General features: G+C 42.7%; 1 protein-coding gene across 1 annotated transcript in view; it reads right to left on the reverse strand.

The window, feature by feature from the left end:
- The window catches only part of LOC139578277 (potassium voltage-gated channel subfamily KQT member 1-like), a 293,391-nt gene that overhangs the window by 255,354 nt on the left and 19,857 nt on the right, over positions 1–18,180 (reverse strand). Inside the window, exons 2-6 of the mRNA XM_071405675.1 lie at positions 12,214–12,304; positions 5,674–5,800; positions 2,819–2,897; positions 2,379–2,475; positions 1,118–1,258 (exon numbers count right to left, since the gene is read on the reverse strand). Of these exons, the coding sequence (XP_071261776.1) occupies positions 1,118–1,258; positions 2,379–2,475; positions 2,819–2,897; positions 5,674–5,800; positions 12,214–12,304 (535 nt within the window). The remainder of the gene's footprint in view (positions 1–1,117; positions 1,259–2,378; positions 2,476–2,818; positions 2,898–5,673; positions 5,801–12,213; positions 12,305–18,180) is intronic.

An 18,180-nucleotide genomic window follows, 5' to 3' on the forward strand; every position in this document is an offset into this window, starting at 1 on the left:
CGTCTATGGCCTATTTATCGCCTACCTCCCTACTCTTCTACATTTGCAAACACTGTACATATATTTTTCTATTTATCTTTTCTATTGTGTTATTGACTGTACATTTGTTTATGTGTAACTCTGTGCTGTTGTTTTTGTCGCACTGCTTTGCTTTATCTTGGCAAGGTCGCAGTTGTAAATGAGAACTTGTTCTCAACTGGCCTACCTGGTTAAATAAAAAAATGTTTGTGTAAAAGTAGCTTTGTGTAACTGAAACCGGATTAGTAACTTGTTTCTTTATGGTATTCCAGAACCACTCAAGCTAGAGGAGGACCCCGACAGATACACACCACAAAACAAGCGCAATGGTGGAAATGTATGTTTTATTTCTTTACTTTACAAACACACACACACACACACACACACACACACACACACACACACACACACACACACACACACACACACACACACACACACACACACACACACACACACACACACACACACACACACACACACACACACAGACACAGAGACACACACACACACACACACACACACACACACACACACCTTTTTTTGCACTATTGGTTAGAGCCTGTAAGTAAGCATTTCACTGTAAGGTCTACACCTGTTGTATTCGGTGCACGTGACAAATACACTTTGATTTGATTTGAAAAAGAGGAGATTCAATCTAGGGTTGTGGGTTTGATTCCCACTTGGGTCACATATACTAAAATGTGCAGTGCATTCGGAAACTATTCAGACCCCTTCCCCACATTTTGTGACATTACAGCATTATTCTAAAATGGATGAAATTAAAAATTTTCCTCATTAATCTACACACAATACCCCATAATAACAAAGCAAAAACAGGTTTTTAGAAATGTTTACAAATGTATTAAACAAAATGCACTGTATATCACTGTTCTGTAAGTTGCCTTGGATAAACGTGTCTGCTATATACAGTACTATCCTATTACTATGCCTTACCACCAGTGGTGGCTGGTGGCACTTTAAATGGGGAGGACGGGCTCATAGTAATGGTTGGTTTCCATGTGTTTGATGCCATTCCATTCATTCCATTCCATTTATTATTTTGAGCCGTCCTCCCTCACCAGCCTCTTCTGCTTACCACTCCCCACCACAGGGCATCAGCGTAGCTGGAGAAGCCAGTCTTGCCCTCCTCGTCCACAGCATCCTTCTCCGCCAGGTACACAAAGTAGGAGGAGAAAATCAGCCCCAGGAAGCCGATGTACAGCGTGGTGATCAGCTCCTACAACAGAGGAAATGCAGATAGAGAGTCGAGTATGTCACTTGTAATGTGCAGTAGACCATGTATAGGTGTTACATGTATTTCTTTACATTATTTACACATGTTACATTGCAGGTGTGAATCAAACTAAAATGATATCTGTCCTTAACATCAATCATTACAACACGTAGTCAGATCAAGACTAGAGCGTGCAATGACTACAAAGAAAGAGGAGGCATATGACTCTCTCGCTATCATTTCACACAGACAGAAGACTTCATCTTTAGGAAGAGTAGCTGCTGCTTTCCCAACAGCTAATGGGGATCCTAATAAAATACCAAATTCCAAATCTCCCCTATTTATATAAACCCTAAACCCTCAACCCTAAAATAATAGCAGCAGACCCATTGCACATCACAGAGAAATAACCCACAGCTTCCTGTTAAAGATAGAAAAAAACAGAAGAGTCGTTCTTCAAAAGAACCCCAGATGACTGAAATTAGAGTACAAACAAAGAGGGGGAAACACATGAAGAGGTAGAAAGGAAAGCTGTTAAACCTGACTCTACCTCTCTCTCCTTATAAAGCCTTGCAGGTCCTAGTGAGAGTATCAGAGGAATCTGTGATTGTGCAACGGGCCCTGTGATAATCACTGGTGGCAATATAGCATGGACAACATGGACAGACGTCTGCCTCAGTCTACCCATAACCAGATAAGCTAGGCAGGAGGCAGGAGGCAGAAGGCAGGAGGCAGGAGGCAGGGCAACTCAGACAGAACAAGTGCACTAACCCTTTGGAAGAAATGGCAGCAATGTGCACCCATCATCTGACCACAGTGTCCTTATTTGGTTAAGAAATGTCCAACAATAGTTGTTTTATCTTTTATTTTCAAAGCCATGACTAACCACGTCTTTAGCCATCTCATCTACCTTGCTTTTTTATTTTCATCTACTTGATTGACTGAGGATTTATGAGAAGCCTACTCAGGGTACAGTAGATCAAGTTAGATCAAGTTAGATTAATTCACTCTACTAAAAACAGCATTATACTCCAGATTACCTTTTGATATTTAACTTCATGTAAGCTCATACTGCACATAATTATGATATGAAATGAGCCAACAGATGTAAAGGGATCTCCACCTGTCTATGGATGAAGACTACCGATCCCAGAAGCCTCCATGTTCCTCCCTGACGATCCACGTGCAGCATGCGTAGAATCTGGAGGAAGCGGATTCCCCTGTAATCATGGAGACAAAAGGCAACCAATGTCAATCAAACCTTAGCCTACTATACCTCTACTCTCTTCCACCTGTTTTACTATGCAACGAAAACACAATTACAGTACAACACAAAATGTTACACTTATATTACAATATTATATTATTTGTAATTATGGTTGCAAAATTCCAGGAACTTTCAATACATTTCCTGGTTTTCCCTAAATCCCGTTTGGAGGCTTCCCGTAATCAGGAGGTGAATAAGCAGGATATCTGGGATCCTCCAACCAGGATTTCTGGAAAACCAGGTAAAATATTCAAAGTTCCCAGAATTTTGCATCTGATTTGTACCACACCCAGTACCTGATAGCAGATGTTGCAAACACTTGGCCATTGGAGCCTACACCCAGCACTACGACGGAGGCAATAACCACTATCAGATCTGGGGGATACAGGGATACACCTGTACATTAGCATTGGCATCTAGCTCATAATCTTCAAATGTTTAAGTTGCCATTGAACAACAAAAGTATTAGACATAATAGTTGAAGTAATGATAGTAGAAGAAGTAAGAAGAGAGCCAGGACGAAAGTAATACAGGGCAAAAGTAACACGCTGATCCCTACAACCCCCCTGCCAAAAGTAACAATGTTAACTGATGACCTGGAATACATTTAAAAAAATGAAGCACAGGCCATTGTCTCCTCTAGTTTATATTGCTTTTATAATGTTAGCAAAATATCAACAGGTGACTGAATGTTAGAAAATTATATATGACATCATTAGAATTATGCCTTAATCAAATGACTTGATGGATCAGCTTCTGACATAAGCTTTTATCGACAGGTTAGTGGTTAAAAATATACACTGCTCAAAAAAATAAAGGGAACACTAAAATAACACATCCTAGATCTGAATGAATTAAATATTCTTATTAAATACTTTTTTCTTTACATAGTTGAATGTGCTGACAACAAAATCACACAAAAACTATCAATGGAAATCAAATTTATCAACCAATGGAGGTCTGGATTTGGAGTCACACTCAAAATTAAAGTGGAAAACCACACTACAGGCTGATCCAACTTTGATGTAATGTCCTTAGAACAAGTCAAAATGAGGCTCAGTAGTGTGTGTGGCCTCCACGTGCCTGTATGACCTCCCTACAACGCCTGGGCATGCTCCTGATGAGGTGGCGGATGGTCTCCTGAGGGATCTCCTCCCAGACCTGGACTAAAGCATCCGGCAACTCCTGGACAGTCTGTGGTGCAACGTGGCGTTGGTGGATGACATGATGTCCCAGATGTGCTCAATTGGATTCAGGTCTGGGGAACGGGCGGGCCAGTCCATAGCATCAATGCCTTCCTCTTGCAGGAACTGCTGACACACTCCAGCCACATGAGGTCTAGCATTGTCTTGCATTAGGAGGAACCCAGGGCCAACCGCACCAGCAGATCCTCAGACAAGGGGTCTGAGGATCTCATCTCGGTACCTAATGGCAGTCAGGCTACCTCTGGCGAGCACATGGAGGGCTGTGCGGCCCCCCAAAGAAATGCCACCCCACACCATGACTGACCCACCGCCAAACCGGTCATGCTGGAGGATGTTGCAGGCAGCAGAACGTTCTCCACGGCGTCTCCAGACTCTGTCACGTCTGTCACGTGCTCAGTGTGAACCTGCTTTGATCTGTGAAGAGCACAGGGCGCCAGTGGCGAATTTGCCAATCTTGGTGTTCTCTGGCAAATGCCAAACGTCCTGCACGGTGTTGGGCTGTAAGCACAACCCCCACCTGTGGACGTCGGGCCCTCATACCACCCTCATGGAGTCTGTTTCTGACCGTTTGAGCAGACACATGCACATTTGTGGCCTGCTGGAGGTCATTTTGCAGGGCTCTGGCAGTGCTCCTCCTGCTCCTCCTTGCACAAAGGCGGAGGTAGCGGTCCTGCTGCTGGGTTGTTGCCCTCCTACGGCCTCCTCCACGTCTCCTGATGTACTGGCCTGTCTCCTGGTAGCGCCTCCATGCTCTGGACACTACGCTGACAGACACAGTAAACCTTCTTGCCACAGCTCGCATTGATGTGCCATCCTGGATGAGCTGCACTACCTGAGCCACTTGTGTGGGTTGTAGACTCCGTCTCATGCTACCACTAGAGTGAAAGCACCGCCAGCATTCAAAAGTGACCAAAACATCAGCCAGGAAGCATAGGAACTGAGAAGTGGTCTGTGGTCACCACCTGCAGAACCACTCCTTTATTGGGGGTGTCTTGCTAATTGCCTATAATTTCCACCTTTTGTCTATTCCATTTGCACATCAGCATGTGAAATTTATTGTCAATCAGTGTTGCTTCCTAAGTGGACAGTTTGATTTCACAGATGTGTGATTGACTTGGAGTTACATTGTGTTGTTTAAGTGTTCCCTTTATTTTTTTGAGCAGTGTATATGATTCTGGGGGTTAATTACCTTGTGTCAAGCCATGGAAATGTGATAAGCCTCATTACTTTGCAGTTTGGGAAAATAATACAAACGTTTACTCTATCAAGACACGAGGAGCGCGCATGACAAGGACAACTGGAGCACAGCTGATTGGTAGGGCTAAGCATGAATCATTGAAAATGTTGAAAAACATCTCCTACTATGGTTAATGTAGCTATTATGTGATCCATTTTAGTCTGATTAATATTGTAAGGCAAAATATTGTGGTTGCGCAACATTGAGATGGCTCCTTTTCATAAATTTCTAAACTATAGCATGAATTATTCATGAAATGATGGCTGATAGTACTTTTGTTGAAAGTAAAGAGCATTACAAAGCAGAAACATGGAGATAAGACAGATATTGTGCACTTCTCGCCAGATGTTACTTCCGTCCCAAGGCTGTGTTACTCCCGCCCCGCCGGCAGGTGCAAAAGTAACTATGCGGTAGTCTATTTAATTTCAACTCACATACCTCAGAAATGAAATTACAGTTGCTAATGGTAGAGGACATACACATGACAAAAAGTTGTTTGTCATAAAATATAGTCTCTCTAGCACTATCGATCTGTGAGTAATTAAGAAACAAAAAGTGTTACTTTCATCCCGGTTCTCCCCTAGTAGACATAATAGCAGAAGTAATAAAATTTGACTCCAAAAAAGAAGGGGTAAAAACATGTAACAACGGTGTCTGACTGCATGTGGCATGGCTGTGTGAGATTTAATAAAGGATAAGCCAGGTGCACCTATGATAGAAATGGGTTTCCTGATGAAGCGGAGTCGTCCCTTGATCCCCACATATTTGCTCCTGCAGCCGGCAGACCAGAGCCGCACCACATACTCTGTCCCAAAGAACAGCACCAGGACAATCTCCTGTGGACCAGAACACAAGCAGTTACAGACTGGACCAGAACACAGACTGGACCAGAACACAAGCAGTTACAATTAGGAGAACAAGGCTGGGGAAGAAGGGGAGAAGACACAAAACATTCAAACTAGTTCATTAAGACCAAAGCATATTACTATCACATTTTTCTAAGACGACTACACACACACTATCTATCTACCATTTCAAACTATAAAAGTAATATGAGTGTTTTTCTAAGTCCAGTGCCAAGCAATGCATTGAGATGTCAGGCTTGATAAGAGCTTCGTGGGACTGGGCCTTGACAGGTGTGCTGACAGAGAGAGGCTGAGGTGGTCTAGTAGTAAGGGAACCATTCACACCAGCCCACCCAGAAGAAGGTTAGATAGCATCTCTGATGACAGAGCATACTGAGCCAGGGTCAATGGCTCAGTGATTTGAGCCTCATGGCTGTGACAGTGCCTCAGCAGGATGTGCAGGTAGGATAAAATACTAAATCAGCTGGGTTGTGTTGGAGCCCTTTACATATCTGTTGGGTGGTTAAAATATAATAGGTGACATTTTGCCACAGTGCAAATATTGTGTGTATGGTGGGGAGGGGGGAGTGTGTTTGTTTGTGTGTGTGTGATAATTCTTCATGAACCAATATCTTTTTCATTAGCACCATGTCTCCATAATATTTTGCCACCTAACACTCAGTAATAGCTGTCTTAGTGTGGGTGGCCATCCCATTGCTTGCTTGAATTGGCTGCTCTACCAGCACCCCTCCCTCCCCTTTTGAAACCTAATACCACAGGCCCTGCTGCAACAACATAGCTCCATAGTCACAAAAACAATCCCCTGGCTGTCACTCACCCTATAGACACATTCACTTACTGCGAATGCAGTGACAGTGTCCTTCCTTTCCTTAATAATACTGTGGGTTGGACTGATCTTACAGGAACAAGTAGCACTGTTGTGTGGATTTAACATAAATAGCTACCGTGTTTGTGACTGAGGGAAAAAGTGAGAAGTGAGTTAATAACATCTATTTTAGTTGGACTTGACCGACCAGGCACAGCCCTACTTGTGTATACCGCGGAGAGAGTGAGAGACCAAATTTCATGGCTCTGTGCTGTGTCTATATAACATTGCACTATTTGTGGGTATTTGTGTCTAAAAGTTGGCCACGGCTATTTTCCCACACCTGTCCAAACTGCTCCCCAGTGGCCAGCACCTCTACACAAAAAAGGTGCTATCTAGAACTTAAAAAGGTTATTTGGATGTCCCCATAGGAGAACCATTTGAAGAAATATTTTTGGTTCCAGGAAAAAACATTTTTTATTCCAGGTATAACCCTATTCAAATCAAATCTAATTTTATTAGTCACATGCACCGAATACAACAGGTGTAGTAGACCTTACAGTGAAATGCTTACTTACAAGCCCCTAACCAACAATGCTGTTTAAAAAATACAAATAAGAACAAGACAAAAAAGGAACAAGTAAATAAAGAGCAGCAGTAAAATAACAATAGCGAGACTATATACAGGGGGTACCGGTACAGAGTCAAAGTGCTAGGGCACCGGTTAGTCGAGATAATTGAGGTAATATGTACATGTAGGTAAAGTTATGAAAGTGACTATGCATAGACAATAACAGAGAGTAGCAGCGGCGTAAAATGGGGAGGGCAATGCAAATAGTCTGGGTAGCCATTTGATTAGATGTTCAGAAGTTTTATGCCTTGGGGGTAGAAGCTGTTTAGAAGCCTCTTGGACCTAGACTTGGTGCTCCGGTACCGCTTGCCGTGTGGTAGCAGCGAGAACAGTCTATGACTTGGGTGGCTGGAGTCTTTGACAATTTTTAGGGCCTTCCTCAGACACCGCCTGGTATAGAGATCTAGGATGGCAGGAAGCTTGGCCCCAGTGATGTACTTGGCCGTACGCACTACCCTCTGTAGTGCCTTGCGGTCGGAGGTCGAGCAGTTGCCATACCAGGCAGTGATGCAACTGGTCAGGACGCTCTCGATGGTGCAGCTGTAGAACCTTTTGAGGATCTGAGGACCCATGCCAAATATTTTCAGTCTCCTGAGGGGGAGTGGGTTTTGTTGTGCCCTCTTCACGACTGTCTTGGTGTGCTTGGACCATGTTAGTTTGTTGGTGATGTGGACACCAAGAAACTTGAAGCTCTCAACCTGCTCCACTACAGCCCTGTCGATGAGAATGGGGGTGTGTTCGGTCTTCCGTTTCCTATAGTCCACAATCATCTCCTTTGTCTTGATCACGTTGAGGGAGTGGTTGTTGTCCTGGCACCACACGGCCAGGTCTCTGACTTCTTCCCTATTGGCTGTCTCGTCATTGTCGGTGATGAGGCCTACCACTGTTGTGTCATCGGCACACTTAATGATGGTGTTGGAGTTGTGCCTGGCCGTGCCGTCATGAGGGAACAGGGAGTACAGGAGGGGGCTGAGCAGGCACCCCTGAGGGGCCCCTGTGTTGAGGATCAGCTTGGCGGATGTGTTGTTACCTACCCTTATCCAGGATACAGTTGCAGAGGGAGGTGTTTAGTCCCAGGGTCCATAGCTTAGTGATGAGCTTTGAGGGCACTATGGTGTTGAACGCTGAGCTGTAGTCAATGAAGAGCATTCTCACATAGGTGTTCCTTTTGTCCAGGTGGGAAATGGCAGTGTGGAGAGCAATAGAGATTGTATCATCTGTGGATCTGTTAGGGCGGTATGCAAATTGGAGTGGGTCTAGGGTTTCTGGGATAATGGTGTTGATGTGACCCATGACCAGCCTTTCAAAGCACTTCATGGCTTCGTGGTGCTTACTACTTTAATTTTTGCTTGTAAGCAGGAATCAGGAGGATAGAGTTATGGTCAGATTTGCCAAATGGAAGGTGAGGGAGAGCTTTGTACGCATCTCTGTGTGTAGAGTAAAGGTGGTCTAGAGTTATTTCCCCACTAATTGCACATTTAACATGCTGGTAGAAATTTGGTAAAACTCATTTAAGTTTCCCAGCATTAAAGTCCCTGGCCACTAGGAGCGCTGCCTCTGGATGAGCGTTTTCCTGTTTGCTTATGGTGGAATACAGCTCATTGAGTGCGGTCTTAGTGCCAGCCTCAGTCTGTGGTGGCATGTAGACAGCTACAAAATATACAGATGAAAACTCTCTAGGTAGATAGTGTGGTCTACAGCTCATCATGAGATACTCTACCCCAAGCAAGCAAAACCTTGAGACTTCTTAGATATCGTGCACCAGCTGTTGTTTACTAATATACATAGTCTGCCACCCCTTGTCTTACCAGACACCGCTGTTCTATACTGCCGATACAGCGTATAACCAGCCAGCTGTATGTTGATAATGTCGTCGCTCAGCTACGACTCCGTGAAGCATAAGAATTACAGTCGTTAATGTCCCGTTGTAGTTTAAACTTCCTCGTAGGTCATCAATTTTATTTTCCAATGATTGCACGTTAGCTAGTAGAACGGAAGGCAGTGGGGTCTTATTCGATCGCCTACGAATTCTCAGAAAGCAGCCCAACCTCCGCCCTCTTTTTATCCGTCTTCTCTTCACACAAATGTGGATTAGGGCCTGTTCCTGGGAAAGCAGTATGTCATTCACGTCGGGCTCGTCAGACTCGTTAAAGGAAAAAAAAGCTTCTGCCAGATCATGGTGAGTAATCTCAGTTCTGATGTACAGATGTTATTTTCAGTAATAAGAGACGGTAGCAGCAATATTATGTACAAAATAAGTTACAAAATAAGTTACAAAGAACGCAAAAAAATGAAGAAAAAAAACCACAGTTGGTTAGGAGCACGTAAAACGTCAGCCATCTTCTCCGGCGCCATGATACATGATGGGTACTCTTGGGTTCCATGTAGAACCCTTTCCACAGAGGGTTCCACCAGGAACCAAAAAGGGTTCTCCTATGGAGACAGCCAAATAACCCTTTTGGAATCCTTTTTTCTAAGAGTGTAGGAGATAAGTCTTGTTTTGAGATTTAAAGGAACCCAAGCTAGAGTGGGGATTTGTGACTGGAACAGCAACATGAACAACAACAGGAAAACGTAGATGAACTACCAGGTCAGGTCAGTGCTGGGTGAGAATAAAAACTGGGTAATGTTTTATTGTACAGTCCTATTTCACCTCGTGTTTACCTAATGTTATGTATAAACTATATACAAGAAATGGGTACTTTCTGGTTCTTCACTATCAAATAATTACATTATAACATAACAACTATTTGACAATGACATTTCCAGGTAAAACCAGGTGAACATGGAAATCAAATCGGATTACAATAAATCCCCAAAATTCTAAAATGGTTCACCTGGATGTCCGAATGATTTTGGTGTCACGAACGGGTAACTAGAAGTTTGCAGAAAACGGCTAATAGTTTCATTTTGTAGTGTTCCCTAATCTCATAAAACTAGGACGGAGCTGATTCATAGGCCTGGGTATTAGCAATCTGAATGTAATTAGATAGATTAGAGATGGATTGGGCCATTCGGAAATGTTTGAGGGAGCTCTGTGTTAATATGGTGGAATGATGGTGGAGGCCAGTTTCTGATCAGATGTTTGGTGGTGCTACTGTGCCACATAGCTGTGACATCAGTGGACCTGGAGTAGACTGGAGGGCAGGACAGGAGTGAGAGACGAGAGCGTGTGACACGTGATGGATGTCGGTGCGTCCTGCTGGGCCGGGCTAACTTTACTTTGGCAGCTGCCTTGAAAGCCAAATATCCTTAAGGACTAATGTCCTCTCTGCCATCCAAAACAAGCACACAGATTCACGGATGTCAGCTAACCCTGGACTCGCTAAGTATAGCCACTTCACCACAAATACGTGCCATGATGCCATAGACTGTCTCTCACTCACTCACGCACGCACACACACATACACGCAAACACACACAGAATATATGAAATACACAAACACTATTACATCATACACACACATGCAGGTGCACATACAATGGGGTTGAACAGTTTAGTAAGTGAAATATTCCCCTCAGGACATTGCCACCTGTCTTCCTTAATAATATTATCTTGTAGGTTTTGTAACTCTCATGTTTTGAGTTACAAACGTTTTGTTACAATGGGTAACTCTACCTCTAATGCTCTAATGTAACTACTGCTTTCTAGCTCATCTGTTATAGCTTTCTTCTGTCCTACCCACTGGGTTACTACCTACTGTTCTAACTGTCTGTCTTCTGTCCTACCCACTGGGTTACTACCTACTGTTCTAACTGTCTGTCTTCTGTCCTACCCACTGGGTTACTACCTACTGTTCTAACTGTCTGTCTTCTGTCATACCCACTGGGTTACTACCTACTGTTCTAACTGTCTGTCTTCTGTCCTACCCACTGGGTTACTACCTACTGTTCTAACTGTCTGTCTTCTGTCATACCCACTGGGTTACTACCTACTGTTCTAACTGTCTGTCTTCTGTCCTACCCACTGGGTTACTACCTACTGTTCTAACTGTCTGTCTTCTGTCCTACCCACTGGGTTACTACCTACTGTTCTAACTGTCTGTCTTCTGTCCTACCCACTGGGTTACTACCTACTGTTCTAACTGTCTGTCTTCTGTCATACCCACTGGGTTACTACCTACTGTTCTAACTGTCTGTCTTCTGTCCTACCCACTGGGTTACTACCTACTGTTCTAACTGTCTGTCTTCTGTCCTACCCATTGGGTTACTACCTACTGTTCTAACTGTCTGTCTTCTGTCCTACCCACTGGGTTACTACCTACTGTTCTAACTGTCTGTCTTCTGTCCTACCCACTGGGTTACTACCTACTGTTCAAGATCTAACCAGGCTGCTGATAGGAGAGCTCTTCTTCCAGAGTGTAATAAATGAATAACTCAGCAGCCAGGGAAGTTTAGAGCACTGGCCAAAAGTTTAGAGAACACTCTGTACAGTCCTGTCTTCTGATTGCCCCCACACTGGTGAGGTGAGGTGAGTGTGTGTGTGTGTGTGTGTGTGTGTGTGTGTGTGTGTGTGTGTGTGTGTGTGTGTGTGTGTGTGTGTGTGTGTGTGTGTGTGTGTGTGTGTTTATATGCAAAGCATGATGCAATGTCTTTATCCTGCCCCATATCAGTATTTCTCTACCTGTGAGAATAGGACTGATAGCACTGAGAGTAACAACACTGAGTAGCCAATATAATCTCCATCAACAGTAAGCTCTGTAGCATGCCAATGACCAATAGATATAGTCTCATGCACCTATATAGACCCTTTCCATTTCATTTGAGGTTCACTATTTTATAATACTGTTGAACACTGAGCTCGAAATCAGTTGAATTTAAGATGGAGGATAGTCTGCGTCCCACTCAATATGTTCTACTCCCATCATGTGGATGTAGATGGTATTGCAATAAAACAAAATCAAAGGTAGGTCACTGATTTGGTGAATCCATCCCAAATCCACTCACCATCACGAAGAGTGTTCCGCTGGCAAAGTCGGCATAGTGTTCTATGGTGGACAGGACACTGAAGATAAGGCATACCAGGACCAAGAGGAAACTGTGGAGGGAAGAAACACATGTCAAACATAGAATCACATATACAGTTGAAGTCGGAAGTTTACATACACCTTAGCCAAATACATTTAAACTCAGTTTTTCACAATTCCTGACATTTAATCCTAGTAAAAAATCCCTGTTTTAGGTCAGTTAGGATCACCACTTTATTTTAAGAATGTGAAATGTCAGAATAATAGTAGAGAGAATGATATTTTTCAGCTTTTATATTTTTCATCATATTCCCAGTGGGTCAGAAGTTTACATACACTCAATTGGTATTTGGTAGCATTGCCTTTCGATTGTTTAACTTGGGTCAAACATTTCGGGCAGCCTTCCACAAGCTTCCCACAATAAGTTGGGTGAAATTTGGCCCATTCCTCTTGACAGAGCTGGTGTAACTGAGTCAGGTTTGTAGGCCTCCTTGCTCGCACACGCTTTTTCAGTTCTGCCCACACATTTTCTATAGGATTGAGGTCAGGGCTTTGTGATGGCCACTCCAATACCTTGACTTTGTTGTCCTTAAGCCATTTTGACACAACTTTGGAAGTATGGTTGAGGTCATTGTCCATTTGAAAGACCCATTTGCGACCAAGCTTTAACTTCCTGACTGATGTCTTGAGATGTTGCTTCAATATATCCACATAATTTTCCTTTCTCATGATGACATCTATTTTGTGAAATGCGCCAGTCCCTCCTGCAGCAAAGCACCCAAATAACATGATGCTGCCACCCCCGTACTTCACGGTTGGGATGGTGTTCTTCGGCTTGCAAGCATCCCTCTTTTTCCTCCAAACATAACGATGGTCATTATGGCCAAACAGTTCTATTTTGTTTCATCAGACCACAGGACATTTCTCCAAAAAGTACAATCTTTGTCCCCATGTGCAGTTGCAAACCGTAGTCTGGCTTTTTTATGGCAGTTTTGGAGCAGTGGCTTCTTCCTTGGTGAGCGGCCTTTCAGGTTATGTTGATATAGGACTCGTTTTACTGTGGATATAGATACTTTTGTACCTGTTTCCTCCAGCATCTTCACAAGGTCCTTTGCTGTTGTTCTGGGATTGATTTGCACTTTTCGCACCAGACAGAACGCGTCTCCTTCCTGAGCGGTATGACAGCTGCGTGGTCCCATGGTGTTTATACTTGCATACTATTGTTTGTACAGATGAACATGGTACCTTCAGGCGTTTGAAAATGACATGACTTGTGTCATGCACAAAGTAGATATCCTAACCGACTTGCCAAAACGATAGTTTGTTAACAAGACATTTGTGGAGGGGTTGAAAAACGAGTTTTAATGACTCCAACATAAGTGTATGTAAACTTCCAACTTCAACAGTACATGTAATCAGGGTTGGGGAGTAACAGATTTTTTTTTTTTTAAATGGCAACTGTAATCCGTAACGTTAACAAAAATATTGTAATTGGATTACAGATACTTTTGAAAAACTAGATGATTACTTTGAGAATTATGTTTAAATTCAGAAAGGATGTTTGCGAGAAAAAATATTTGGCCCTTCTCTGTTTTGTCAATGACATTCAAAATCAGCATTGAAAAAAGGCACAAGTTTAAGTTTGTTCCACCTGAGCGAGTGAGAGACCACTATGATGACACACCAAATGTGTTTGCTGGATGGAGGGAAAAGAGCAGGAATAGGCTTTTGTAGGCTACAGTCTAAGCTATGTCTTCCAATCGTATGACTGCTGTCGGCATCCAAAGATTATCCAACTTGAATAAACGCTTGGAGGTAAGGATGACAGCAGTGGTGTAGTCTATGGCGATACGGATATCACTTATTATTGATATCTACATAGCGTATTGATGTGAATCACATTGCTGCTCTCTCATTTAGCTATTTGCGCCTTACGGATTGTGGTTGTTGTGGATGGCTGTTCACAAATCTAAATGTGTATTTGAACCCAATAGTTGAATTCAAGAAGTTTAAGCTGCCTATGAATCATTGTTTTTGAAACCTGTGGACAGCCAGTGAAAAATGCGCTCTTGCAACAGCTGCATAGTGCGGATCCCAGCCTATTGAAAACAAGTGGGGATTTTCTTGTTCAATCTAATTCATACTGATCAAAAAAATCCATAGGCCTAATGAACACATGCTCAAACCCTTTTGATAGACTTAAGGGGCAATCTGTAGTTGCTACATCCATTTTTTGACTGATAAATTATATATATGTATATACATTACCAGTCAAAAGTTTGGGCACACCAACTCATTCAAGGGTTTCTCATTATTATTACTATTTTCTACATTGTAGAACAACAGTTAAGACATCAAAACTATGAAATAACACATATGGAATAATGTAGTAATAAAACAAGTGTTAAAACAATATATATTTGAAATTTGAAAATCTTCAAAGTAGCCACCCTTTGCCTTGATGACAACTTTGCACACTGTTGGCATTCTCTCAACCGGCTTCATGAGGTAATGGAACCTGGAATGCATTTCTGTTAACAGGTGTGCCTTGTTAAAAGTTAATTTGTGGAATTTCTTTCCTTCTTAATGCGTTCGAGCCAGGGGTGGTATACAGATATAGCCCTATTTGGTAAAAGACCAAGTCCATATTATGGCAAGAACAGCTCAAATAAGCAAAGAGAAACGACAGTCCATCATTACTTTAAGACATGAAGGTCAGTCAATCTGGAACATTTCAAGAACTTTTAAAGTTTCTTCAAGTGCAGTCGCAAAAACCATCAAGCGCTATGATGAAACTGGCTCTCATGAGGACTGCCACAGGAAAGGAAGACCCAGAGTTACCTCTGCTGCACAGGATAAGTTCATTAGAGTAACCAGCCTCAGAAATTGCAGCCCAAATACAGTGGGGCAAAAAAGTATTTAGTCAGCCACCAATTGTGCAAGTTCTCCCACTTAAAAAGATGAGAGAGGCCTGTAATGTTCATCATAGGTACACTTCAACTATGACAGACAAAATGAGAAAAAAAAAATCAGAAAATCACATTGTAGGATTTTTTATGAATTTATTTGCAAATTATGGTGGAAAATAAGTATTTGGTCACCTACAAACAAGCAATATTTCTGGCTCTCACAGACCTGTAACTTCTCCTTTAAGAGGCTCCTCTGTCCTCCACTCGTTACCTGTATTAATGGCACCTGTTTGAACTTGTTATCAGTATAAAAGACACCTGTCCACAACCTCAAACAGTCACACTCCAAACTCCACTATGGCCAAGACCAAAGAGCTGTCAAAGGACACCAGAAACAAAATTGTAGACCTGCACCAGGCTGGGAAGACTGAATCTGCAATAGGTAAGCAGCTTGGTTTGAAGAAATCAACTGTGGGAGCAATTATTAGGAAATGGAAGACATACAAGACCACTGATAATCTCCCTCGATCTGGGGCTCCACGCAAGATCTCACCCCGTGGGATCAAAATGATCACAAGAACGGTGAGCAAAAATCCCAGAACCACACGGGGGTACCTAGTGAATGACCTGCAGAGAGCTGGGACCAAAGTAACAAAGCCTACCATCAGTAACACACTACGCCGCCAGGGACTCAAATCCTGCAGTGCCAGACGTGTCCCCCTGCTTAAGCCAGTACATGTCCAGGCCCGTCTGAAGTTTGCTAGAGTGCATTTGGATGATCCAGAAGAAGATTGGGAGAATGTCATATGGTCAGATGAAACCAAAATATAACTTTTTGGTAAAAAATCAACTCGTTGTGTTTGGAGGACAAAGAATGCTGAGTTGCATCCAAAGAACACCATACCTACTGTGAAGCATGGGGGTGGAAACATCATGCTTTGGGGCTGTTTTTCCAATGAGGCCCTACCCATCTATCTTAACAAGACTGAAGAACACACAAACACAACTCAAGATACTTACATTTGGTCTGTATTGCTTAATTAACATCTCGCCTTCATAACTAACACTGGGGGACAGCTTTTCAAATAAAGCCTGAACTCCAACATATAGACGTTAGGGATAATTATGAAAGTGGTTTCATTTGGAAATGACTAACTTTATTGTGCATGCAGGTTTGTTGGAGTATGAAAATTATCAAATTAAATATAGTTGAAACATAATCCCGTGACCGTAGAATTATAAGGTTCTATCGGCAAAAAACTATTCGGAGATAATTGGCTTTAAAGATCTAAACCCTCATCGAGTTTAATTGTGAGAGTAATGTAACTTTTTTAACTTAACATGATTTGGGGTATTAAGAGGTACTATACTATATATAATGCATTCAGAAAGTATTCAGACCACTTGACTTTTTCAACATTTTGTTACATTACAGCCTTATTCTAAAATTATTTCAATTGTTTTTTCCCCTCATCAATCTACACACAATAGCACATAACGACAAAGTGAAAACAAGTTTTTTGAAAATACAGAAATACCTTATTTACATAAGTATTCAGACCCTTTGCTATGAGACTCAAAATGTAGCTCAGGTGCATCCTGTTTCCATTGATCATCCTTGAGATGTTTCTACAACTTGATTGGAGTCCATCTGTGGTGAATTCAATTGATTGGACATGATTTAGAAAGGAGCACACCTGTCCCACAGTTGACAGAACATGTCAGAGCAAAATCCAAGCCATGAGGTCAAAGGAGTTGTCCGTAGAGCTACGAGACAGGATTGTGTCAAGGCACAGATCCGGGGAAGGTTACCAAAACATGGTAGAGTGGCCAGAGTGAAGCCACTCCTCAGTAAAAGGCACATGACAGCTCGCTTGGAGTTTGCCAAAAGGCACCTAAAGGACTCTCAGACCATGAGAAACAAGATTCTCTGGTCTGATGAAACCAAGATTGAACTCTTTGGCCTGAATCCCAAGCATCACGTCTGGAGGAAACCTGGCACCATTCCAATGGTGACGCATGGTTGTGGCAGCATCATGCTGTGGGGAAGTTTTTCAGCGGCATGCACTGGGAGACTAGTCAGGATCGTGGGAAAGATGAACGGAGCAAAGTACAGAGATGAAAACCTATTCCAGAGTGCTCAGGGCCTCAGACTGGGGCGAAGGTTCACCTTCCAACAGGACAACGACCCTAAGCACACAGCCAAGACAATGCAGGAGTGGCTTCGGGACAAGTCTCTGAATGTCCTTGAGTGGCCCAGCCAGAACCTGGACTTGAACCCGATCAAACATCTCTGGAGAGACCTGAAAAAAAGATTTCAATCTTGGTTTCATCAGAGCAGAGAATCTTGTTTCTCATGGTCTGAGAGTGAACAGAGCAAAGTACAGAGAGATCTTTGATGAAAACCTATTCCAGAGTGCTTAGGGCCTCAGACTGGGGCGAAGGTTCACCTTCCAACAGGACAACTACCCTAAGCACACAGCCAAGACAATGCAAGAGTGGCTTTGGGACAAGTCTCTGAATGTCCTTGAGTGGCCCAGCCAGAGCCCGGACTTGAACTCGATCGAACATCTCTGGAGAGACCTGAAAAAAAGCTGTGCAGCGACGCTCCCCATCCAACCTGACAGAGCTTGAGAGGATCTGCAGAGAAGAATGGGAGAAAATACACATATACAGGTGTGCCAAGCTTGTAGCGTCATACTCAAAAAGACTCAAGGCTGTAATCGCTGCCAAAGATACTTCAACTATTACTGAGTAAAGGGTCTGACTACTTATGTAAATGTAATATTTCAGTTTTTTATTTTAATACATTTGCAAAACTGTATAAAAACCTGTTTTTGCTTAGTCATTATGAGGGGGGAAATTGTAGATTGATGAGGGTGGAAAATAATGTAATCAATATTAGAATAAAGCTGAAATGTAACAAAATATGGAAAAAGTCAAGGGGTCTGAATACTTTCCGATTGCACTGTAGGTAGATCAAGGCTATGTCGATAAATACATTTTTGACAAAAATGCAGATAGAACCTTATATTTTC

This window comes from Salvelinus alpinus, chromosome 6, assembly GCF_045679555.1.
Source record: "Salvelinus alpinus chromosome 6, SLU_Salpinus.1, whole genome shotgun sequence".
Taxonomy (NCBI): domain Eukaryota; kingdom Metazoa; phylum Chordata; class Actinopteri; order Salmoniformes; family Salmonidae; genus Salvelinus; species Salvelinus alpinus.